This window comes from Tasmannia lanceolata, unplaced genomic scaffold (genome assembly GCF_043159265.1).
Source record: "Tasmannia lanceolata isolate RefF3 unplaced genomic scaffold, GAP_Taslan_0.1 ptg000002l, whole genome shotgun sequence".
In the NCBI taxonomy this organism is placed as follows: Eukaryota; Viridiplantae; Streptophyta; class Magnoliopsida; order Canellales; family Winteraceae; genus Tasmannia; species Tasmannia lanceolata.
The window spans coordinates 52,217,998-52,243,283 of NW_027518679.1; the positions used below are offsets into that span (position 1 = coordinate 52,217,998).

General features: G+C 37.8%; 1 protein-coding gene across 1 annotated transcript; it reads left to right on the forward strand.

The window, feature by feature from the left end:
- Window positions 1-14: 14 nt before the first annotated feature.
- Window positions 15-23,634, forward strand: LOC143878140 (E3 ubiquitin-protein ligase BRE1-like 1). Its single transcript, XM_077380453.1, has 19 exons — window positions 15-709; window positions 3,869-4,030; window positions 4,113-4,200; window positions 4,839-5,066; window positions 5,194-5,361; window positions 5,637-5,830; window positions 5,932-6,015; window positions 6,172-6,291; window positions 6,387-6,573; window positions 6,680-6,840; window positions 6,951-7,022; window positions 9,839-9,915; window positions 12,873-13,067; window positions 14,336-14,408; window positions 14,505-14,591; window positions 18,092-18,229; window positions 18,335-18,537; window positions 18,655-18,820; window positions 23,035-23,634. Exons 1-19 carry the CDS (start codon window positions 599-601, stop codon window positions 23,164-23,166), a joined length of 2,646 nt encoding a protein of 881 aa, XP_077236568.1. The 5' UTR covers window positions 15-598; the 3' UTR covers window positions 23,167-23,634.
- Window positions 23,635-25,286: the final 1,652 nt, after the last annotated feature.

The following is a 25,286-nucleotide window of genomic DNA, read 5'->3' on the forward strand; positions in this document are numbered from 1 at the left end:
CTCTCTCTCTCTCTCCTATTCGAGGAAAGGACTGCATGCATTGAAACATTCTCTCCTCTATTTCAATCAAGTGAGGCCAAATTCAACCTGAAATTCCATCCCTTCCTTCTAATCTCTACCCAATCTCATTGAGCATCCTATAAAATTAGGGTTCAATCAAAGAAAATCAGTACCTTAACAGAAACCCCATCTTTATTTTCACCTACCTTTTGCCCTAATCTTTCCTTTCCCTTTTATAAAATTAGGGTTTTAGAAAACCAATCTGTATAAGAAAAGTCCAGTCCTTTACTTTCCAATCCTTTATGCCCTATCTGTTTCTTCAAGAAATTAGGGTTGAAGTGAAGAAAATCAAGAGAAACCCCATCTTTATTTTCACCTACCTTTTGCCCTAGAATTTCCTTTTAACTTTTATAAATTAGGGTTTTAGAAAACCAATCTGTATTAGAAAAGGCCAATCCTTTATTTTATAATTCCTATGCCCTCTCTGTTCTATCTGTTGCTTTTATAAATTAGGGTTTTAGAACTTTAGTTGCCCTAATGTGAGTGGAGCTGGTAGTTAGGGTTAGGGTTAGGGTTAGGGTTAGGGTTTTCAATCGCCATGGGGAGCACAGGCGAACCATACCGCAAACGCCGCCACATCAGTTCCATCTCTACCACCACTACAATGGCCAAAAATAATCCTTTTTCGCCTAATAGTGATGATAAAAAGGTATATATTTTCCTATTTTCTGTTGCTCAAAATTGCAAGAATTGTATGCGACTCGTTTTTTAAATTTATGGGTTGTTTGGATACATCGATTCTATAATCCAATACTGTAAAATCCTGTGTTTTACAAGCTAAAACTGAGATTTTTTAAAGCTAAAACCTAGATTTTAAATCCTAAAACCTGGATTTTGAATGCATAAGTAAGTTGTGTTACCACTCATCCTGGTAAAATCCAGATTTTAGCTCAAAAATCTAGGTTTTAGACAATCATGGATTGGAAAATCCAAGTATCTAAACTGCCCCTATGTGTACATGAGTAGTTTTTTGATTGGGTTTCTGTGTCGATGTCCTGATCTGTAAATTTGTTGGTCTGAATTTTGTCAGGTTTTTGAAAATTTGATTGGTATCTGGTCATGTACTGGCTATAGATTGTCTCTCTTTGTCGGGGTGGACTTATGTGCGTTTGTTTTGCTGTGGAATTTGGTTTAGTTTTGTTTGCGCTGCCTGTTTCATGGCAGAACCTTTCTCAATCTGTATTCTTGGTGGTTCTCTCTTTATTTATAGTGCTATAATTTTTATATTGCTGGAGATACAATTGTAATGGAATTAGGTTTAATTTCATGGTGCTATGTTTAATTCGTGGTAGAAATCCTTCTTGGCCTGTCATTTTAGGTTAAGAACACTATCTTTTTTTGTAATATATTTTTTGGAAGGAGATGATTCCTGTGATAATTTGTTGGTGTTATCTTCTGGGTATGATCTATGATATTCTTGTGAAATGTAGTGCTAGTGATCTGTAGAGTAAGTAAATAATTGGTCTATTTTCGTTTTTTTTTCTTTTTTCCTTTTTCTGAAACAGTGAGATTCATTAGAAAGCACACGACGGAGAGAGCCAAGGCGGCAAAAATACAATGGAAAGTGAGGATTTTCATATAAGAAAACAACTTTTGGTTGTTTGCATATAAGAAATCAAGTTTTGATTAGAGGCTTCCTTATGGTTTCTTCCACTAGAGTGAGAAAAACCTAAGGAGTGTAAAAGCTGAAGAATTAACTGTTGTGAACATGCAGTCTTATTAAATGAGCCTAGTTATTCTGGAGGAAGGGCAGTATGGTACGGGTGAACATGTAAGTTTATGCGGCATTGTTAGATCAAGAGATTCTGTATAGTAACCAAATTTCCTTTCAATTTATAAGAGGCATCGATAATGTTGGGACCCGTGTAGAACTCACCCTTAAAAGCTAGCAACTATGGGGAGGGTGACCAAGTCCTTGTAAGCCCATCCACATCCATTCACTTTTTCGATGTGGGATCTTTGCTTTCACGTGGAACCCCTAACAATGTCCCTCTCCTCGCAGAAGCAGTGTGGACAATCTCTCCCCTCCAAGCGGAGGCAACGTGGGAACTACGAGATCTTCTCCGAGGGAATTTCACCATCCTCAAAGGTACACGTGGTTACCGAGATCTTCCCCGAGGGATTTTCTCCATCCTCGAGGGTACACTGGGGTGCCCAGGCGAGGGTGCCTGTTGTGCAGATTTCTTGTATTCTGGCATTATACAAGACCTTGACAGACTAATGTGCGCGACGCACACACGTGTCGAGCTACGCAGATAGCTCGCTGAGGGTGCCGGGGGTAGCGCTGCCTGGTTGGGGTTATCGGGGCAGCGCCCCGGAAGGTAAATTTAAGTTTTGGGTTTTCTCTTAAGGGTATTTTGGTAAATTTCTCCATGTAGTGGCGTTGATATATAAGCCACATGTTAGGGTTGCAGGATTAGGTTTTTCTCTGTGTTTTCTTGGCCAAGTAGAAGAGAGTTTGTACCCTAGACCGAAATATTGGAAACCTCCCCCCCTCCCGGCGGCCGGTGGACGTAGGCAGTGCCGAACCATGTAAAATCTTGTGTTTCTTGTGTGATTGTTCTTTTCATCGTTCTTTTGGTGTTTTGTTGCACATCTTGGTTGATCCTTGTTGAGAAGGTATTTCTCGGTTTTTCTACGTTCCCAAGCCCTTATAAGCTCATCCACATCCATTCACTTTTCCCAATGTGGGATCTTTGCTTTCGCTTGAAACCCCCAACCGATACAATTTACTTGTCTCAAATTTGGTGCTGCTTGTTTCGGCATCCCTTGAGAAAATAAAAAGATATATTAAGGACTAGTTCTTATACTGAAAGGGCTAGTGGTGGTTGCATGGACTACCTTGATAAAAGATACAAGTTGCTGTGTGGAACTAGGAGATACATGACATTCTTCTTCAGTCTACATCTCTTTTAAATATTTTGCCAGAAACTGTATGCGGATGTTGATGCAAGACGTTCTCAATAGTCATACCGGAGATGCATAAAAAAAATCATCAAAGTCTGCTATTTTGCATGAGAAGGTTGATCCTTGGATTTCATCTAGTTCATTATGGATCTTGGGAAGAATAGTTTTTCCCCTATTTTACTAATCTAATGCACTTATGCAGGCTATTGAATAATCCGAATTTCTGAACTATACCAGATCTTTAGTGCTAATTCGAAAAGTTTCATACCAGACTGTAAATAAAGTTTGATGAAAGGTGATGTTGTGATTTGATAATTATCATCATCCTGGAAGCCATTTTTCCTTCTAAGTAGTTTCCGCATGCTGGATGAACAAGTGGAAGTCCCATCATTTACCAAATATTTGATGCTTTATTTATGCTTTTCCATTTAAAAAACCTAACCGATGAACATCAGTTCGTTCCTTTGGTCATTTCGGTGGTTATTAATTTGATTTTTCCATGTGCGTATCATGCAACCTTGATAAAGAAGTTGATGCACAACCAGCAAACAGTAGTTGATAATGCAAAATTTTGGGGCTAGATTCAAATAAGGCAGAGACATTAGAGAAACAACAAAAGTGGGGGTCAAATATCACAAATAAGTGGGTCTTCCATTTTTTTGTTCAAATCTGAACTTCTAGTCAAAGGTTTCTGTTAGAATCCTAGAGCTTGTAAGTTCTAACAAGGATAATGGATCACCCCGTTTTGTAGTTTAGCCAACTTTTATTCATCTTTTTTTTTTTTTTGGGATATTCTCATAGGAAAAATATCTTCTTGTCATATATGCCAAGACATAATAACCAATATGCTAATTGTTCTTATCATAGCTCAGTTTCTTCTGGTAATTTTCTTCTCTTGTAGCTTGATGCTGCTGTCCTCCAATATCAAAATCAAAAGCTTGTTCAACAATTAGAAGCTCAGAAGGCTGAATTTTTTGCCGTTGGGAATAAATTTCATCAGATGAAAGAGAAGCAACACACTTATGATGACATATTACACGTGGTGAATAGGTCTTGGGAACAGGTATGTAAACTACTCAGTGCCATTCTGTCAGTACGCAGTTGTATGCTTGTTTTGTTTTAATTCAATTTGGTTGTTTTAACAGTTGGTAGACGATGTTGAATCACTATCCATTCGCATAAGAGGATCTGCGAATGGTGGATGCGATGTTAAACATCCTCAACTTTTGAAGGGTAAGAAATGTCAACCACCTTATTTATCTTTATTTTTCTCTCAGTGTTTCTGGGTGTAGTTAAGCTTGAATTTTGGATTATCCATTGTCGTTCTATGCTTATACAACCACATATGGTGATCAACTGCATCCTCTTTGTTGGTCATGCACATTTGGTCATATGGTGGGGTATTTACCCATGCAAGCAATTAGAGTTGGGGAAAATACTGGGTGCTTTTATGGCTTATTTCTGGTTTTACTGACATCAGTCTGCAAGTTACTTTGTCGTTGTTTTTTACTCTAGATGTCTGACACGAGTTCAAAAGACAATATCTTTGTTAAATCATTGATTTTGGGGGATCTGGATTTTTTCAACTGCTGAAGTGGTGAACCAAATGTGGTGTCATTCATTAAGAACTCAACAAGTATTTACTCTAATGGACATAACATTTCTGTAGTAGTATGCGATAGACATCATAGACTTTTCAATTATGAATCAGATTTTTTTTTTTGAGAAATGGCAAAAATTATATTAAAGAAGAGAAACAAGGCGTGGGGTGGGAGTGGGGACCACAATGACTATGAATAAAATGTGTTTATAGTTACTGTTTAAGAGTCACAATTTCATCCTCATACAGGGCTGTGAACTTTTTGTTTCAGGTGAGCCATATTGTCCCCCGGATGATGCCTTCTTGAGCAGACTCCTGGAAACTGGTGCCACTGACAGTTGCTCTGATAACATGTCTCCTAATCAAATGGAAGATGATATTAAAAAATCACCTGCAACAACTAAAAACTTCTTACAAAATATACTAGCTGCCATTAACGACCTGCGGGCTGTAAATGATAGACTGGCTGTGACACTACTGGAGACATTACCAGGAGATGGTAAGCTTTACTACGAGATATGGATTTAGTTGCTGCATTTTATCTTACTTCTATAATTTCAGCTTAGAGTATTTTCCATTTAGGCTTAGTTCCTTAGCTCTTACACAATTCTGTTCTTTCTCTATAGAGCCCACCAGACAAATGCAAAAGACAACTAATGCCTTAAGGATGGAGGTTAAGAACTTACGTGTGGCTCTAAGTGACCTTCATTTGAAGCACAGATCATTGGCCAATGAGTTACAATGCTATCGGGACACAGATGCAAAGAATAAAGCTGAGCTTAAATATTTGGCAGGTAATGTTCTTCTCATTGATTAAAATGTTGCCATTAAAAAACTGTTCTTCTCATTGATAAGAGAATATACTAGTTGACCAAAAATTGCTTCAGCGTAAATTTTGTTTCTTTTTACCATTCAAAAAAAAAATAAAAATACAAAAGTTTTCTTTTGCTAAAAACTTCTGTTTTGTGGAATAACATCTACAAAACATTATTGTAAAACCTTCTAAAATACTTTAATGGCTCCTAACTATACAAATTTTGACTGTAGCTCCTCTATTGATTTTTTGAAGGGGAATTGGAGAAAACTATTTCGGACTTAGAAGACAGCAATAGTAAACTGGCAGCCCTTAAAGCACAAAGAGATGCCGCACAAGGAGCTTCTTTCCCTGTCCTAAATTTAGGGAATAAACATGTTGCAGGAGATAAGATGAGAGACAAGCAAAAAGACTTGCATGATATGGAATCTGCTCTCAAGGGGGTTTTGGTAATTCGTCAATGGATTTATCTTTCCTTTCTGTGTATGCATTTTATAGTAAATTTTGCTGAAGCCGGTAAATATACGTATTGATTCGAGTTCTTGATCAGGATTTAGCCTCAAGTCGACTCCTAGAACTTCGGCATGTGCACGAAGAAAGGATTGAGATTTTGAATCGCTTAGCTAATTTGCAGGTTTGTGGTTTTAAATGATTAATTTTGCTCGTTTGTCTTAAAGTACTTATCAGTTCTCCCCCTCTTTCATTATCGTTATTCCGTTTCTTTATTATATATGTATATATATTGATAAATACGTTTCTTTATTATATTAATCAGTGTTTTGTTTGACAGAACACTTTGAAGGACGTGAAGAGTATTTCTTCATCCAAAACTTATCTACTGCTGAGTGATCAGATTGAAAAATCCAAAGCAGAAGTTTATCGGTATCAGGCACTATTGGAAAAACTACAGGTGGTAACTGGTTGGTAGATTCTTGCATAGTTATTTCAGTTGACGCTTTCCTGTCTCTTGTGTCTTAATATATTCTTTGAAATCTAATACTGCAGGTTGAGAAGGATAACTTTTTCTGGTGGGAAAAAGAAGTAAACTTGAAAATTGATTTAGCGGATGCTTCTCAAGAAGTTTCTGAAATCGCCGATTCACGAATATCTGAGCTTGAAAATGAGTTACAGAGACGAATTGATGAAAGAAATCTGCTTGAAACTAAACTTGAAGAGTCTTCGAGAGAACCAGGTATAAATATGTGACCCTTATGCATTTTCGATCCTAATGATTTGTATATTTTTTTTTTCTTTTTCTTGATCTGATTGATATAACCGGGATTATCCTTGTATTTCAGGAAGGAAAGAAATCATTGCAGAGTTCAAAGCACTGGTTTCTACACTCCCCAAAGACATGGGTGTTATGCAAAGTCAACTGAATAAATACAAAGAAGCTGCTCTGGAAGTTCATTCTCTGCAGGCCGAAGTTCGATCTCTGTCTAATATCCTTGATAGGAAGGTGTGTCTCATTGAGTTATTTCAATAGTATGTAGTATGTACGTGCATGTGTCTGCATTGTTGTGCCTGTGTTATATTGTTTGAAGGACTTAAGGTGTAGTCTCAATACAGGCAAATGAGTTGGGAACTTTGTCTGGTAAATCTGCAGACCAAGATGCCGAAATACAGAAATTGCAGTATGTGGTATGCTCACTCTCTTCTGTCATCATCTTCTTCTTTTTCTTCTTTTTAATTCTATTGGCACAGGTTATCTACAGAAGCTTGGTTACATGCTAATTGCTTGAGTTATAATTCAATTTTTCTACAATGACTTAAGACCTTAGCTTATTACATGCTAATTTTAAACCATCCTTACGATCTTCTTAAATTTGATGCCCACCACCCCATGCATTTTTATTAGCGACATGAAATAGACTGGGAGATTTGAATGGATGGCACTTTATCTTTTCCTCTGGATGAAAACATGCTACTGGATTTTTTTTCCCCAACACACTGTTATCTAAGATACTGCCTAAAGGCAGCACCTCAAAGTCGATCAAAGAATATCAACTTCTACATTGTCATTCCCCAAAACATCACAATACCATATGCAAATTGGAGATATGATTTATTTTTTTGCATTTTTTGTGAACAGTAACAATCATTTTCGTACAAGAAAAGTACCAAGAAGGTGATTGAGGTGGTTAGAAAGAAACCAAGAAACAAATACATAACAATAAAGAATGATATCACACATCCTCTCCAACCAGTAATGAAGCTCTCCACAATCATTGGCCAACGAATCATAGTCTCCAGAAGTACATGAATGAAGGTCACATCAGCCAATCTCCATGGAAATTCCTCTTGCTCAAAACCAATCTATTTTCATTCAGTGAGACCTATATGAGCCTAACATTAAGGCGACAATAAAAAACTTCAAACCTTGGCAAATATCCAAAACATCAGCCTTGTTGGAATCTGTGAACAATAATAGGCTTTCATTCCCTCACAAGACCGCCCACACTCTCTAGACCAGGATTTCCAAACGAAGAGCCGTCAAAGCTAGCTGAAAATATGTTTCTTCCTACTTTAAATCCTTCAATGAAGCTCATTTCTTCTGCTCGACTAAGAATTACACTCAATGTTTCAGCCATCATAATGAAGAAAAACTTTGAAGAAGATCACCCTCTTTAATCCCCCTTGAGCTACAGAAAACCTGACAAGCTGGCATTTATGTGAATAAATGAAGTTTTCTAATGAGATATTCCGGTCCACATGAGCACCCTTGGGGAGGGGGAAGCAGATGACGAAGCAGTGTTTCTACAAAACAGGATTATCGGATACTTGGATCTGGATAATCCAACCATTGGACATCAAGCCCGGTCTGGTTCTCCGAAGCCCATCCCTCTTAATTCATTTTCTAAAAATTCCACTCCACATGAGTCTTTCCCATGTCCATCTAATACACAACCCATAGCACCCTTACTTCTTTAAGAATCTATTCTCTCACTTTCAATTTGCACTGCAATTGTAATTGTTTACTTTCTACGGATGCCCCTTGGAATGGTGAGATCACTTGGGAAAACCTTCCTTATTGTTATAGAAATTTGAAGTGAGTGGCACAAGATCATGTCCATTTTTGAAACATCCCGTGAAAAATGGCTTGAATGACATGGCATGATCAGGATGACTTTCTTTTGTGTTCTTTCTTCCATTCCTTTTTGTAGTTAATAATTTAATATATCTATGTGATAAGTAGAATCATGATAAGCATGCCTTTTAAGTTTTAAGTGATATGTGCACAAATCATACGTGGTATTGAGCTTTTTCTTTTCTTTGGGGCAAGGGTGGCTATTGTAATTTAGATGGCTAAGTTCCTTTCACATGATCCACTATCTAGGCTAATAAAGGCCTTTTTTTTTAATGATAGGTTAATAAAGGTTTCCATTTCCTTATTTACTGAATTTTTGAATTTTCTGTTACTCCATAGAAAGTTTTCCATGGTGGCAACGAAATTTATGTGTTTTGTGTAGGATCTTGGTTAACACAAAATTGATAGAGGTAAAATAGTCCCAAGAAATTCTTCAAATACCTCCTTGTAAACATTAATTATAATTTTCACTGAAAAAGAATCTGTAATCCTGTATTGAAACCATAGTTTTAAAACTCCCCGCGTCATCGTGGACATGGTTTAAAATTTCGGTTTCGGTAACCGTTTCGGACCCCACAGAAAACGAAATTTCGGCAGAATTTCGGCCGAAATTTGGTAATTGGCGAAATTCAGAATTTCGGTTTCGGTCCCCATCGAAATTTAAAACCATGATCGTGGACTCCCTTGAGTCGTCTCCCTTTTCCCTTGGCTGCGTTCCGCGTTTTGCCCAACATAGTAAATAAAAACTCCTTTGACTCTCCCGAGTTATAACCTTGTCAACCAAGTAGTCTACCACATCGTGCCGAGTCGACTAGGATTTTCTTCGGCCGCGTTTTGACCTGCATCCGCCTTTTGAAGCACTGATTGGAACTAATTCTACGAAGATGTACTCTTTTTTTTGTTGGAATTATTCCATTCTTAAATTGCCCCTAAATGGGCTTAAGGTAGCTACATGGCAATGTCTGTAGGCTCATAACAAGTTTTGTAGAATTTGTTAAACATTTCAGTATGTTCAGTAAAGAATTAAATGAATGATTTCCTACAGTCTACCTGATTTCCAGTTATGCACTTCTATCATCTGAACTCAGTTGCATCTTAAATTCTGGTCGTACGAATTTACTACTTACTGCTATGCCCGTTGCTGAAAAACAGGCATGCATGTGGTTTTCATAAGTACCGTGGTAGTATTGTTGTTTAATACACTTTCCTCCCCTTCACTTCCTTTTCTTTTCCTCATGAGTTTAATCAAGGTATTAGCTGTTTGGATGACCTTGCTATCTTGCATTCATGCTTACTGAATTCCATTTCACTAATATGATGGGTCTGCTTCTCTGTAAGAAATTTGAGGAATTTGTCTTTCTTAATACAGGTCAGTGATTTGAAAGAGAGTGAGGAGGAGCTAAATCTATTTTTAGAAATGTATAGACGTGAATGCACTGATTCAAGGTCAGAATATATTGTGCTTAACTTTCATTTCAAGGTCTTGAATTTTACTTGCAATGTTTCATCTTATGATATTCTGAATACAGATTGATTCATTGCAGTAGTTTGAAAAATATGTTGAGTAGTTGATCGGTGGTTATAATTTATTCTATGCACTATTGTCATCTCTTGTTATACTTTTATTTCTCTTTTTAACAAACACAATGAAATGCGTATGTGTGTTATTTGCTAGATCTTCTCATTGTTCGTTAACACAGAACCAAGACTTAGTTGGAATACAAGAGCGCATCAACATGTCAATTTGTGAAACTTAGAACCAAGAAGAAAGTAGTTTGTAACTCCTGCTTTGCTCTTAATGCTCCATGCCTGCTAAAGTTGAGCTGCACCTGGTTGCACGAATTACTTAAATTGCTATTTGTCGTTGACTTTTCTGGCCACTTGAAAGTGGGTGTTATGCTACACCAATCTTCTTTGCTCATTAGAGATATGTTGGGATTTAGCATTTAAAGCTTTTCAATGTTTCTGTTCTAGGTTTTGGAGCATTGGACAAGAGTGGTTTCTGTATATGGGGTTTTTAATTTTGGCTAGCTTCTATTTTAATTATTTCCTTTTAGTGCTAAGAGGATTAACTTCACTTCAGAATGTCTGTGGCGCTTCCGCCAAGATTGGGTCAGCTCTGAATAGTGGGGTAGGGAGTAAGAGCGATTATTACTTAGTTTGGACCTTCGAGTGGTTCTAGAGAATGTTCATCCATACAGCTCAATAAATTTATAAGATTCTTATTAACCTTTGCATAGGTTATCCCTTGAAAGCAGTTAAAGCATTTTCTAAGGGTAGATTTGTAAAAGTGAATCATGATGCTTCTCTCAACTATCAGCGAACTTAGAGGTTGGGGATGTCTCAAGGTTATGTCAAAGATTTTTAACCAACTTTGGCATAGTTGAATTGGCTAGTGGAGCATTTCAAAGGTAGGCCAATCTTTCATGGAGGGTGATGTTGTTGAAGGCTATTTGGTCCAATCTATAGAATCAGGGAGTAGAGCTCAAGAAACTCAATGCTAGAGGCCAAATATGCAATTTATTTATTTAATTATTATTGTTATTATTGTTATTATTATTATTTTTTTGGGGGGGTGGGGGTTGGTCTATAACAATGGGTTATATGGCAATCAACCAAGAACCAAATCCTAAGCCAGATGACACGTCAAACAAGTCTCTGTTGATGTAATGATAAGCCTTTTTCATGTGCTTAATTATGTCTGGGCTTACCCTATTGGGCTTCAAATCTAAACAAATATGGTCATTTGAGTTATTCAAGGGAGTGGTCAGACTAGACACAGGCGCCTCCCTAGATGGAGGTAGAGCAGAGATTGGAGCCATCTTACGGGACAAAGAGGGTTCAATCCATACAGACCCGGAAGAGATACATGCTCTTGAAATAAACACAACTCATCAAGGAGTCTGTATTGCCATGGAGAAAGAGATTTATGATATTTGGGTGGAGTTGGATTCTGTCATAGCTGTAAATGTGATTAAGGGCATCTATAAATGCCCGTGGAAGAAGAAGCTCATTCTATCAAAGATAAAAAAAACCTCGCATGCTTCAAAACCTTGAAAATATCTCGTGTGGAGAGGCAAACACTGCAGCCGATTTCTTGTCAAAAGCCGACTGCCCGTGCAAAGGAGACAGCAGCATCTCTCTTTCTGTCATTCCTCCACCTCTCCTAGACATTGTATCTTTGCAGGTACTTGTTATGTAAAACTCTAATTGTTATATTTTCTAATGATCTGGTAGCGTCCGTCAAAACCCCAACTTACCTACAAAAAAAAGGCATTAAAAGACTTGCACTAAGATGTTAGTCTACACATGGGGGAGCTTTATTAGAAGAAAAGATTAGGATTTAGAAGTGGTTACAGTTTGTGAGTTATATTTCTGTAATTATTTTCCCCATGTCAGAATCCCTTGTAGATTCGGCTGAACTTCCACTTTCTTTGACTCGCTGTCCCAAACAGGCTGAGGTGCATCAATTGCTCATGATGAAACATCTAGGTCTGGAAATTTTGGATGAGTTTATTAAGAGCAGATTGGCATTTCAGTTTGACCTACTATAGGATGCCTGATTAATCTGTACACAGTAGAACTGTTGAATAGCTGAGGAGACAGCATAGTGTTATGTAAAATGCTTTCAAAGGCCCAAACAATTGTCTTATGTATCGGAAAGGCCCATCCCTATATTTGTGTCTTCTTAGTCAGGATCCACCTTGGTTCCATAGTACGACTATGTAGTCAAATGAATTTCTCGGAATCCTTTGATTCATTAAAGCAGGATAAGTTTGCCTGCAATATGGGCCTTTTGGTTATGAACTTTGCTGAGTTGATATTAGAAATGTGGAAGTGGAAACAAAGTCAAGGGGTCATTTGCAGTTCTATTCTGCCAACTAGTGGCTGTCACATTGGCAACCGATTGGGCTCTCACTCGAGTCAAAAAATTTGACAGAACAAGAATTGTAAGATATGACTAAATACAAGGCCGGTGGCTCCGGTTTCTCATGTGAGAAATCAACTGCCAAGACTGATGAAGCAAATCACAATCAATCTAGTCTAGGCCATTAATGATGAGTACTGAAGGAAATCATTGGATTCTAATGGCAGCGTCTTGCTTTCGCCAATCTCAAGGATAAGAGAAAGATGTGTTGGCAGGGAACTACGAGTTCCATCATGACATGTAACAGATGACTTTTAGAGCATGGAACTTTGATGAATTTAACTTGATTTCCCTACACATACTTTAGTTGTTCTCTTCATTGTGTGATGGTTTTGCTAAACAGGCACTGTTTATTCAGCCTATGATGTCATACTTGAAAGAGATGGTTTAGTCAATGTGAACTGTGAAGTGTTCACTTCATTTCTGATATAAATTGATGCCATAATTTCTGCTTTGATATCTTTTCCATCTGCAGGGATGTCATTGACGCTAGGGACTTGGAATATAAAGCATGGGCCCACGTTCAAAGTCTTAAGTCTTCTCTTGATGAACACAACTTGGAGTTGCGTGTTAAAGCAGCAAATGAAGATGAAGCAATCTCTCAGCAGAGGCTAGCTACTTCTGAAGCTGAGATTGCTGACCTGAGGCAGAAGTATGAAGCTTCTGGAAGGTTAAATTCTTTAATTATAATCTTCCTATGTTTCTGAATTATTCTGACCTCTATTTTTAGCATCATGTTTGAGTACTCCTGGCTTTTGCATCACTGCATTCTCATTTCTGTCAATGAATTTGCATCCTTAAGGCCCTGTTTGGATTGCAAGAAAAACATTTTCGATAGAAAGTTTTTTCTTGGAATTTTTTTCCTTCTTGATTTAAGAGTGAAATAATAAGATTAGGATTAATTTAGAGGGATATTAAGTAAAAATTAATAGAGTTGGTTACATTGAGCATTTTTTGCGTGTAAAAGAAAGTAGGAACTTGTAGAAATATTTTTGCTTTCCAAACTTTTCCATAAAATTCCTGCAATCGAAACAGGGCTAAGGACAAACATTTCTGTTTATTTACTTCTATCTTAGTTTAACTTAATGCTTGGTATGCTTTTTCTAATTAGTATGTAGCTACCATACTCAGATACATCTAGAGCCCGAACGTATCGTGCTGACAAGACATCGTACTTGGATATTTAAAGTGTATTTCATGGTAGATGCTTCAATTGGTCAAATAATTGTCCTGTTTCAAACATATGTATCTCTATTTGAATTAGCTGTCATGTTTTTTTTTTTGCTCGTGAGAGTATCTGCATTTATAATTTTGAGTATTTGGATCTTACAAATGCTATTTAAAATGAGAAAAGGGTTCCTGAGGTGGCGCTAGCGCTACCTTATATGAGGTGGCACTCACAAAACATAGGGTCCCACTTTGTTTGGTTGATCCAAAGCATTCATTTGATAGGCCCTCACATAGATAGGGTGCCCACAAAAAATCAACTTCATCGGATCATCCTAACCCTTCCATTTGTGGAGGTTAAAATGGATGGGTATAAACCTCCACAAATGGAAGGGTTAGGATGATCCTATGGACCTGATTTTTTGTGGGCACCCTATCTATGTGAGGGCCTATCAAATGAATGCTTTGGATTATCCAAACAAAGTGGGCCCCCTATGTTTTGTGAGCGCCACCTCATATAAGGTAGCGCTAGCACCACCTCAGGAACTGGTTAGTCATTTTAAATTTATTATTAATTTCATCTTCCTCATGAAATCTAGTTAAGTTTTATGATATTTTATTTATAGATGTCTTGTGTCTTATCTCATGTCCCTCTCCTACATTTTAAAAAATTCCGAGTTGTCATTTAACAGGGCATTGGGCAATTTATTTCAAGAGTCACTTATCTTACCATTTAAAAAATTCCGCATCTCAATTTTTTCTCTTATTCAGGGATATAACTAAACTCTCTGAGGTCTTGAAATCTAAACATGAGGAAGGCGAAGCCTACTTATCAGAGATTGAGGTTCATAATTTCTCCTTTCTTTTCCATTTGTTAGGTGGACTGTATAACTTTTGAAAACATGAATAGGGCTGTAAGTCTTACTTGTGTTCCCTGCAGTCAATTGGGCAAGCATATGATGATATGCAAACTCAAAACCAACACCTGTTGCAACAAATTACAGAGAGAGATGACTGCAATATCAAGGTACTTCCTCTAAATATGTTTTATATTATCGCCTCACAGGAAAAAAACAATAATAAGGTTGTTTGATGTTTGTTTCATCTTGATCATGCCTTTCCTGTTAATGTATGCATGTAACTTGTAATCTTATTTTGGTTCTAGCAGTTTGAAGTCCGTTATTTTCATTTAGTGCATATAATGATTTGTTCCATGTATGAAATTCAGTGCAAGTTAGCGTTGGCTGAGAACTGTATTTCATGATGATAACACTGGCATGGACAAATTGGTTCCACAGATTTCTTAGATGGATACAACTTTTGAGACTTATTTATTCAGTTTATCGGTTAAAAGATCCAAAAGAAAATCCTAGTGTGGATTTATATGTTATATTCGACTTTTTTGGTAGGTAAGCTGGGATCACCATCGACCTCAAGGTTGAGATACAAAGCCTCAACCATTGAGCTACAGGACCAACCCTGTTATATTGGACTTCTTTCAAATACAGAACTGTATTTCATGATGATAACACTGAGATGGACAATCTGGTTCCACAACTTTCTTAGATGGATACCACTTTTGAGACTTATTTACTTAGTTTATTGGTCAAACGATCCAAAAGAAAATCCGAGTGTGGATTTATATGTTATCTTCGAGTTCTTTGAAGTGGTTGGTGGCTCAGAAACTACTACAAGTTGGCTTCACATATACAAAATATTCTTTGTTTCTCAAAACTTGGTTCTTGGGTGATGTCTCGTGGCTTCTTTGTTTCTGTGTATATGTTCATAGCATTTTAGGTGAAGGCTTATGGAGGTGCGTAGGATTGGTATCTTCTATTTCCATTTATTTGAGACCTCAGGTGAAAGGATGTTTCAAGAATACCCATAAGATGTTATTTACTTTACTGATTTGAGGCAATACATTGTATCACATTTGTCAAAACTGTTGAATCAAAGCACTTCATTTTGGGTGTTCCCAAGTGGATTCTTTGTTTGTATGTTCTTGCATGTTTCCAAGTTATTTAGGTGAAGGCTTATGGAACTGCATAGGATTTGTATCTTTTAGTGCCATCTGTTTGAGGCCTAAGATTGACTTCCAGCTGATACTATGTTACTAAATGAATTATGAAGAAAACCCATAAGATACTATTTATTTTACTGATTGAAGGAAATACGTTGGATGAAAGTAACTCTTCCTATGAGTTAGTTTCATGTTATCGACGAGGCCATATATTTTAACTGTATACTTTGTTATTAATCTCTATTTGTTGTGCTAAAATGATAATTTCTGCTAATATAGTGATGACACTGTTACCATCATGTGGTACAAAATGATTGTTCTAAACTTATTCCTTCGTACAAGAATGGGTTGACCAACTACACTTTGAAGAAGGCCCTCTACATGTAGCAGGCCGTAGAAGCTATGACACTATGACCTGGGTGCCTGCTCTCATGTATAGCTTTTTCCTAAGATATTTTATCAGGATACACACGCAGTCACACAGGTGGATCCTCCAAATTTGGTTGTTCCATGCGATGTTTTGAATGATCCGATATAAAAGTATCTTAATGAGTATCCTTATTTAGGACAAGGAGGGTCCAATTATTGCAGTTTCAAATTGCAAATGCATAGGACAATCACGATCTTTGTCACAAGGATTTTTTTTTTCATATGCGCTCTTCCCTGAGCTTTCTATGAGAGAAGCATTTTTTTTCATCTGTTCAACCAACCAACCATGACAGGTATCCAATCATAGTGCTATCTTGATATTGGCTATTTTTTGGCTGTAATAAATGTCCGCATCATAGTTGACACTATCAGCTAACCAGTCTCTTCCACCCATGTCTGGGAATTAGTTCACTGTGATAGTTTTTATAAAATCTTCATCTCTGAAATTTATTTCCGACTGCTTCCATATTCTCGTTTCACTTTAGCTTCTGTATTTTCCTTAGAGAAGTTCTAATGTAGGCCAAATCTTTAACGCAATTTCAATGGACAATCAGGCAACATGTATTTAACATGGCCGATGAACGGCAGAATTTCATGACTTGGGGCTTTTGGTGTATGCTTTTAGAGGTGCTTGTGCAATATTTTTTTTTTGATAGTTGAATGACTGCAAATTCAGGGTGTCTTACAAATAACTGTTCTACCCTCATTAACCTACAATTAATGGGAAAATCCGCAATAAAGTTCTCTCCAACAACTACTGAGCTCCAATCAAAGTTCATATGTACAGAACCCAAGTAAGAATGACCTGCAGGATATTGGGACAAAATCTCTTCATTCCCTGTGGACTGCAACTTTTGTATGGATTGAGTCCCAATTTGGGTTGTATTCATTCATTAGTTCGAATTGGGTTAGGCAGTTACCAAATTCATTTCTCTACTCAAACTTCTACTTACTATATTCACTTTATCACCTTTATGCACTTCAATTTTTAAGCTGAGCTCTACTTTCGTTTGCTTGACTGTGTGGAGTAGACCAACTTAGAGGGAAACCAGTTGAATTTGTTGCCACAGTTCATAACTCATCTGGATTTCGCTATATGCCTTCAATTGGCATTTACTTTGAGTCATCCATCTATTCACAATTTTAGTGGCTTGCAATCGAATGAAATGAGCCAAAAGGATCAATAGAGGTGGCAACAATCCCAGTTAGTTCAGCCTAGCTTGTGACTGAAGTTGTGCCCACTTGACCTTTCCTGTATCCATTCCCCTTGCCAGGGTCACTGAACTTCTAATTTATTTGATCATTCACTACAGCTTTAGATATCCAGATATATTTGTTGCACGATCATATACTATTGTTTGGTTTATGTGTGGCTACTCACTGGTATTTATGGGTCATTCTGATGCAACTATTGGCATGAAATACCACTGATAGACAATCAATTTGTAACCCTTTGAGCACATTGAATAGATGTTTAAATTCCTATTAATTTTTCAAATATATATTCCTAGATAAGAACTTCAGGTTTTCATTCAATTTTCATCAGTTTTATAATTTCAAACTTGACATGCATGGACCCATATATAACCTATTTATTTTAACTGTTCTCCTGCTTCTGTAGATAATATATGCAGTACACCACCCATCTGCTGTCCTCGTATTCCCACTGTGCCTGTGCAATTCAGTTTAGAATATATTAGAAATTAGTATTGTATCTATAAATCCATATGCATGCTGCCACGCATGAGATACACATGTGCAATGAATGTATGCATGATGACCACTTGCCTCATTGTGTTTTAGTCTTAATCATTGATTTAAATTTCGGTTTCGGTTTCGGTTTCGGCCAAGGCTGAAACCGAAATTTTGGCCAAAATCCTGAATTTCGGGGAAAAAATTGAATTTCATTTTTACTACCAAATCCGAAATTTTGGGTTTTGTGCATTTCAGTTTCGGTCCCAACCGAAATCTGAAATTTCGGTATTTCTGCTGAAATTTAAAACCGTGATCTTAATTATAATAACCTCACACCATTCTCCCATATTGCAGTCTTCTTACCCTGACCATTTCTGTTCCAGCTTGTTTTAGAGAGTGTGAAGGCAAGACAGCTGCAGGATGCTCTGTGCATTGAAAAACAATTCATGGAAAAGGAAATGCATCAAGCCAACGCATCTCTGGATTTTAATAGCATGAAAGCTGCACGGATCGAGGAGCAGGTACCTTTTCTAGTCCGAAGTTAACTCAAGGATAAGGGCCATATTTCTTGGAGGGGTTTTTATTTTTATTTTGTGTGTGTGTGAGCCATTTACTTTCTGTTGCAGCTGAAAATGTGGTCAGAGCAGGTTGGAAAACTTACAGATGATGGGCGGCAGAGTTCAGTTGCTTTGGAGAGTACTAGAAGTAGACTATTGGATGTACAGAAAGTATCTCAGGAGCTAAGGCAATCTTTGGATGTATCACAATCCAAGGTTCAGAGAAGCAGACTCAATGTTGCAGAGCTGCAGATAGAACTAAAGAAGGAGTGGTAATCAATTATTTAGTTTTATTTATAAAAAAAAATAAAAATCAATTATATACTTTTCTCTTCTCTTTATTCTCTGGAATGTAGCCCAAATGCTTAGAGTTTCAATAATTTTATCAGGTTTGAGAAGAAGAGGATAGAAGAGCAGTTGGAAGTTGCAAGAAGGAAAGCTGCCCGTCTTACTGCACATACAGAGGGCTCATCAGTCTTGGAAAAGCATCAACAAGAACTCCGAGAATACAAGGAAATACTGAAGTGTAGTATCTGCCATGACAGACAAAAAGAGGTAAAGATCCAATTGCAATCTTGAGTATCATATCTACCATTTAATTCCCACTATATGTATATATAATGAAACTCTAAAGCTATTAGTGCAAACCTAGGGTTCGCTAGTTAACTTCTAGGAACATTGGATCATAAAATGAGATTTAGTTCAATAGCGTCAGCAACTTACATTTCGAAACCAGATTACACAAAGCATAATAATCAAATTCAGCTAGGGTTTTCATAGAAATTCTAAGCTTTAGAAGTCATTCATCTAATAGAAACCAAATCATCCAGATAAGTTCCATACATTAAGTACCATTAAAAAAAAAGTTCCATACAATAGTCCAAAACAATAAAACAGCTAACTACTGCGAATATAATCAAATCTCAGTAAAGTCTGTCTTGGATTTTTTTTCTTTTTTTGGAATGGTAATAGAATTCATTGAAAGAACAAGAGACTGAGAAGGTTCCAGGATTACAAGAGGGGCTGGCATACAACCCTATAACATTACAACAAATCTAAACAGTTAAGGACGAAGAAAGTCGAAAAGCTCAACTCTCTACCTAAGAACTCCCTCTCTAGCAAGTTTATCAGCCTCTCCATTCACTGACCGCCTTTTATGGTTGAAGCACCGCCTTATATGGTTGAAGCAAATCGAGGAAGATCCAATTGTGTCCTGAATCCATGGTTTGAAATTTTGGTAGAGACCGAAACCGAAGTTTGCCGAAATCCGGAATTTCGAGAATTTTGGCCGAAATTTTGAGAAAATTGTCTTTTTTTTTCTTGAAAAAAAAGAAAAAAGAAATGTTACAATTTCGAAATTAATTAAATAATATTTTTTAATTATTACGAGATTTTTGCCCGAAATTTCGGATTTCGGTGGGGTCCAAAATCGGTACTGAAACTGAAATTTAAAAACTTACCTGAATCTCATCGAATAATGCGGCAAACCTTTTCCCCCTCAGTCTTCTATTAATATATCTTCGCCAATATTCAAAAAAAAAAATGCGGCAAACCTCCAAGGAGCCGGTAGTGAGCCTCTAAGCCATTTAATGACATTGAGAGAGTCCCCTTCTATCATCTCCCTATTAAGATCTTCATTTTGAAGCAACTTAATTCCTTGGTGGATTGCTCAAATTTCTGCCTCATTAGAATCTGCTACTCCTATTGATCCGCTAAAAGCCCAAATCACCACCCATTCCTCATTCCTTAACAATCCTCCAATACCTGAGGGTGCCCGGGTTGCCCAAACTCGAACCGTCAAAATTTAGTTTGAGAGTTTCTTGAGAAGGTAGGGACCAAACTTGAATAACTTTGGGATCATTGCTCGATGCGTAGCATATCTTTTTCCATGCATGCCACAGATCATAGGCCGATACAACTTCTCATTTGCCTGTCTTAACTGTACCTCATCTAACTACAGAGCATCCTCTCCAACGAATTAGGTTCCTCAAGTAAAATCACAGGTCTTCGTTGTCCGAACGCCCATGATGTAAGCTCCGGAATATAACGAAGCGATGTTGTTGGACATTGGCAAGTATCCAAAGCGTGGACAATGACAGACTCCAATCGCGAACTGATCACATTGAAGGACTGTCGTCACTTGGACCCCAATACTGTAGAAATGATATTTCTGTTGTTGATTAATGGCCACCTCGTTCCTCTCAGTACTCTATCACAAGCTTTCTAACAGCCTCGATGCACCCCCTCAATGTAGTGGACGATGGCATTGGCCTTGGCACTGCACTTCCTAGGACTACGTATAAAGGTATGGTCTCGGAGTTGTGGAATGGGACGGAGAAGAATGATCTCAGAAGAACGGGTAATGTGACTGTATTTTAACTCTGTTAAGGGAAGAATTAAGTTCCATTGATGATGTTCCTTGCCAGCTAAGCATTTCAACAAATGCACTAAGCTGTGATTTGAAGATCACTTCTATCTGTCCATCAGCTCGGAAGTAGTATGTGCTATCAACTTGGAGTGTAATTCTATTTTACTCCATAAAATTCTCCAAAAATGACTTAAGAATAACCTAGCTATACAAATCAGTATGAAATGAGACATCTTAGAGAACCCAACAACAATAACAAGTCTTTTTTTTAATGGTACAATAACAACAGTCATTAATCTTAAGTAAATTTGTAACAATGTACTCAAATCTTCTAATGGATTGACTTTTCGTGCACTGGATCACATCACATTCTAACCTAGGCCAAAAGTACCTTTGACTGACATGTAATGCAGTAGTACCTGATAATGGAACTGTAGGGTACTGATCCTTAGGAGATCTCAAAGTGGACCACTTACAAGCTACCTCACATTTATAGTGGCTCAATAATAATGCTAACTGCTTTCCTTTTAGCCCGGAGATGTTGACACATCTTTCGACAACATAGGGGCATCTCGTACTGGAATTAACTTAATTTTCTTGCTGTCTTTAAAGAACAAATATGTGTTATTCTCACCATCATGGGTGGCCTTACTATTATACTGCCAAGGACGACCCAAATAAGATATGACAACTCTAATGAAGCGACGTCGCACCAATTTGTGTCTTTATAAATATTTCAATGGAAAAGTTCACAAGACATCGGGTTTGAACTGAGACCTTGATCTCGCCTTTGATCCACGCGATGTCATATGGTCGAGTTAATGTCTCAGTATTCATCCTCAACTTATCTACCATCATTTTCAAGACCAAGTTCTCATTACTTCTACTGTCAATGATAATAGTGCAGAGCTTTCCACTTGTTGTACAATTCTGGTGGAAAAATATTGTTCCTCAACCAGTATGTCTCTAGCGTCTGAGGGGATACCGCATCACGATAAATCCCACAAACTGTCCCCACATGACCTCCGTCAAGAATGATATCATCGTGCAGAGAGAGGAGGGAGGGGGAGTTTTTTTTTTTAATTTGCAATAAATTAGGTTTAGCCGGGGGTAAGTGGTGGCTCATAGAGGATGACCACTAGGATATAAGAGGGGTAAGTGGTGGACCATAGGGGGTGGCCAGTAGGATATAAAGTTGAGGTTTAAGTGATTGGTCTTGGGCTTGGATTTAAGCCAATGAGATATGGGTATGGGCATGGAGCCATAGGTTGATGTGGACATCCCCACATCTTTTTTGTCTTTTTTTTTGAGAATTGACAAGGATTTTATTAATTAAAGGAGGGACAAGGCATCCCAGTACAGAAAAACGATATGGGGTCAGGCACAGAATTGCCTATGTATTCCCCGTAATATCATTACAATTGACGATCATTTCTGCCAAAGTTACCCCTTGTTTGGCCAGTATATCCGCACGAGTGTTGGCAGTTCTCCTCCTATGAATAAGCTGTGGATGGAGTCTCCTTACTAGGTCTCGTATTTCATCGAGAATATTGTGTAGTCTCCATGGCCCGCCTCCACGATTGCTTGCCCAAGCTATGACATTAGATGAGTCCCCCTCCACTATAAGGGGTCCTAAATTATGCTCAGAGTACCATCTTAAGCCCAACAGCAGTCCCCTCGCCTCCGTTTCATTAGCATCACATGTTCCTGCCGGTCCCCACATCTTTTTTTATAAAGATAACAAAGACATCCCCACATCTAGGATCAATAATAATGCAATAAAAGACTAATAAACCCTAAGTAAACAATAACAAAATGTCTATCAAGTAGTCACAAATAATATAATCCTAAGGCTGCTGGATCACATCAGCTACCCTTGCCAATGGTTCTATTTCTACCGATACACTGCCGTATATTTACCCGGTGTCTCAAGATTGAGATATCTATTTGTTATAAACCATTTAACAGTTGCTTATTAAAACCCACACAGATTGTTGACTCCTTTTTACCTAATATTGTGAAGCTGTCATGCTTTAGTCCCTTATGGAGATACCTTTCCATTTTTGAACAATAAATGGACGCGCTCATGATATTGTATGCACATGCCTTGTTAACTGGTTCTCACACAGTTTTTATCAAATCCCACATGTGGGCCCATTTGATGGACATGCGCTGATGCACGTAGGCCCCATTTTTCTTCTCTTCCACGTGAAGATACCTTTCTTACGTCTCTTGCCAGCTATAGTGTATAACATTTAGGAGTGATTCTTTTTTTTTTCTTTTTTTTTTGTAGGAAGTAAAGAGTGATTCTAATGTTCTATTTTATGTTACTTTGGGTCAGTTTTGGCTTCTTTATGTACTGTCTCTTTTTTTAACTTAATCTCCTGCTCTTGGGATTCAGGTTGTCATCACCAAATGCTACCATCTATTCTGTGCTACTTGTGTCCAGAAAACCTTAGGAAGCCGGCATCGGAAATGTCCCATCTGTGCCACAAGCTTTGGGCCTAATGATGTCAAAAACGTCTACATATGACAAAGCTGCATGGTGGCCGTGCCCAAAAGAACCCCATAAGAATCCTGAAAGAACCCTGAGTCCGATGTTCACCGCCTACAGATTCCGGGCTCGCCACAGGTTCACTTGTGTCTTATATTGAATTTTGTAAAATTATTTTGACAAGAATCGGTGAGATTGTTTCCGCTTTTCGTCCCCATCAGATTGTTTTGTATTGCAGGCTCAGGTTACAGTATAAGTTATAGCAGATTGTTGCGCATTGCAGGCTCTGGTTAGGGTGTAGAGTTTTAGGGTATGAGGTTTCTTGTGTTCTGTGTAAAGTTTTAGATCCATAAAACTGTTCGGAAAACTGTTATCTTAGCATTTGGAATGTCATTTATTATAAATCCGCCAAAGAGCGTGCTCTTTTTTATGCTCATTTCTCTGTGTTCATCACACAATTTTGCAAAAGATTGTTATGAATGAAGAAAATTTCCACCGTTTGCTTTCTATGTTGCCTATGCCTCATTGGAAACTCTTGTGCAAGAAGGAACATGAGTAGTGGAAATGCTGGAAAAGGGATGGAAATATCATTTCCCTTTAAATAAATATTTTACTATGCCTCCATTGGAACTCTTGTGCAAGGATGTACATGAGTGGTGGAAATTGAATTTGCTGCTACTATGATTCATTACATAGGCTGATATGCTGGTTCTCAGTCAAATGCAATTTTATTTCTATTGGAAAATGAATTTTCCAATATTTGTAAACTCTATCATGGAAAGTTTTTCCAATATGGAAAATATTATTTTCCATAATTTTCTTTTCCCCATAGGGATATATTATCATTCTCTTTCATTTCCTTCCCAATAAAATCTGGTGTCTTGTTAGGAACTAATAGGGGTGCAACTTGGATCGGGCTCAACCCGAACCTGACGGGTTCAACCTAATTTTGGCTTTGGTTGGGTTGGGTTAGGATTGGGAAAAGCTAGCCCGATTTAATTTCGGGTTGGGTTAGGGTTGAGGCCTTGGCAATCCGACCTGATCCAAACCCGACCTCCGTCCCCGAATTTTATCTTTATTTATTTTTTTGGGGGGTGTTACTGTATTTTTCTGTTTGGCACAAGGCGAACCTGAACCAATCCGACTCGATTTCGGGTTAGATGGGTCGCGTTAGGGGTGAGAGATTTAGAGGAAGGTTGGGTTAGGGTTGACCATCCTCAACCTGAGGCTCGGGTTCAGTTGGGTTAGGGCTGAGGGAATGCTATGTTGGGTTGGTTTAGGGTCAACCTGATCCAACCAGACCTGGGTTGCACCCCTATTAGGTAGGACGTATCATTGAATTCACTGCTCGAACTCGATCTTGAATGTCATTAGAACTGACGGTTAAGATCGTCTGAAGTTTTGGCAGTGGGCCCGTTAGAGAAACACTTAGATCGACCGAATCATCATAATATCACAATGCATGAAACATTGACTAAATTCTACCAATCATCCACACAATCCTTTCATTTTTCTTTTTCCTATTTCTATTGCAAAACAGTCCTGGAAAGTGGAAAGTAGAATAAATAAGATGGTTGAGGCGAAAAAGAAGATGCAAAAATTCATAAAAGCTCCAATAAATTCCATCTACTTTACATTGAAAACGACGTATTCCTACTATTAAGAATATTATTGCTATCTTTTAATGAGCTCATCATGCTCCCCTCCCTCCCACTCTCTTAACTCTCTCCCTCTTCTGCCCATCTCTCGTATATTTCATGGAATATTTTTCATTGTTTCCAAACATGGCCTACTACTTTGGAAGGATTTCTTTTTTGTCTTTGGCCATGTTTGGCAACCATGAATTGTTTTTCATGATAAATTTAGTTTCTCAGGTGGTGAGAGAGGCGTAGGGTAAGTGGGGGGAAGGAGAGATTTGAGAGGGAACGACTAAGTAGGGCCCATCTCACCACTTGAGAAACTAAATTTATTTTGCAGGCCCCTCTTAGCTTTTCTCTTAAAACTATAAGAGTATGCCCATATTTTAGCTTTTTTCCCCGTATGTCAAGTTGGGCCACTTTATAAAACATGGAAAATAAAGGAAATGACATCTACATTACCCTTTTAGGTAATGACACCCCTTTTTATTTACACTTTTTTAATCTTCAGTTACTTGTTAC

What these genes read in the sequence shown, in the direction of transcription:
- LOC143878140 (XM_077380453.1), top strand. Translation starts at nt 599, where the DNA reads ATGGGGAGCACAGGCGAACCATACCGCAAACGCCGCCACATCAGTTCC. An exon ending in CTAATAGTGATGATAAAAAG is followed by an intron (nt 710 to 3,868) that starts GTATATATTTTC and finishes CTTCTCTTGTAG; the next exon opens with CTTGATGCTGCTGTCCTCCA. An exon ending in ACATCCTCAACTTTTGAAGG is followed by an intron (nt 4,201 to 4,838) that starts GTAAGAAATGTC and finishes TTTTTGTTTCAG; the next exon opens with GTGAGCCATATTGTCCCCCG.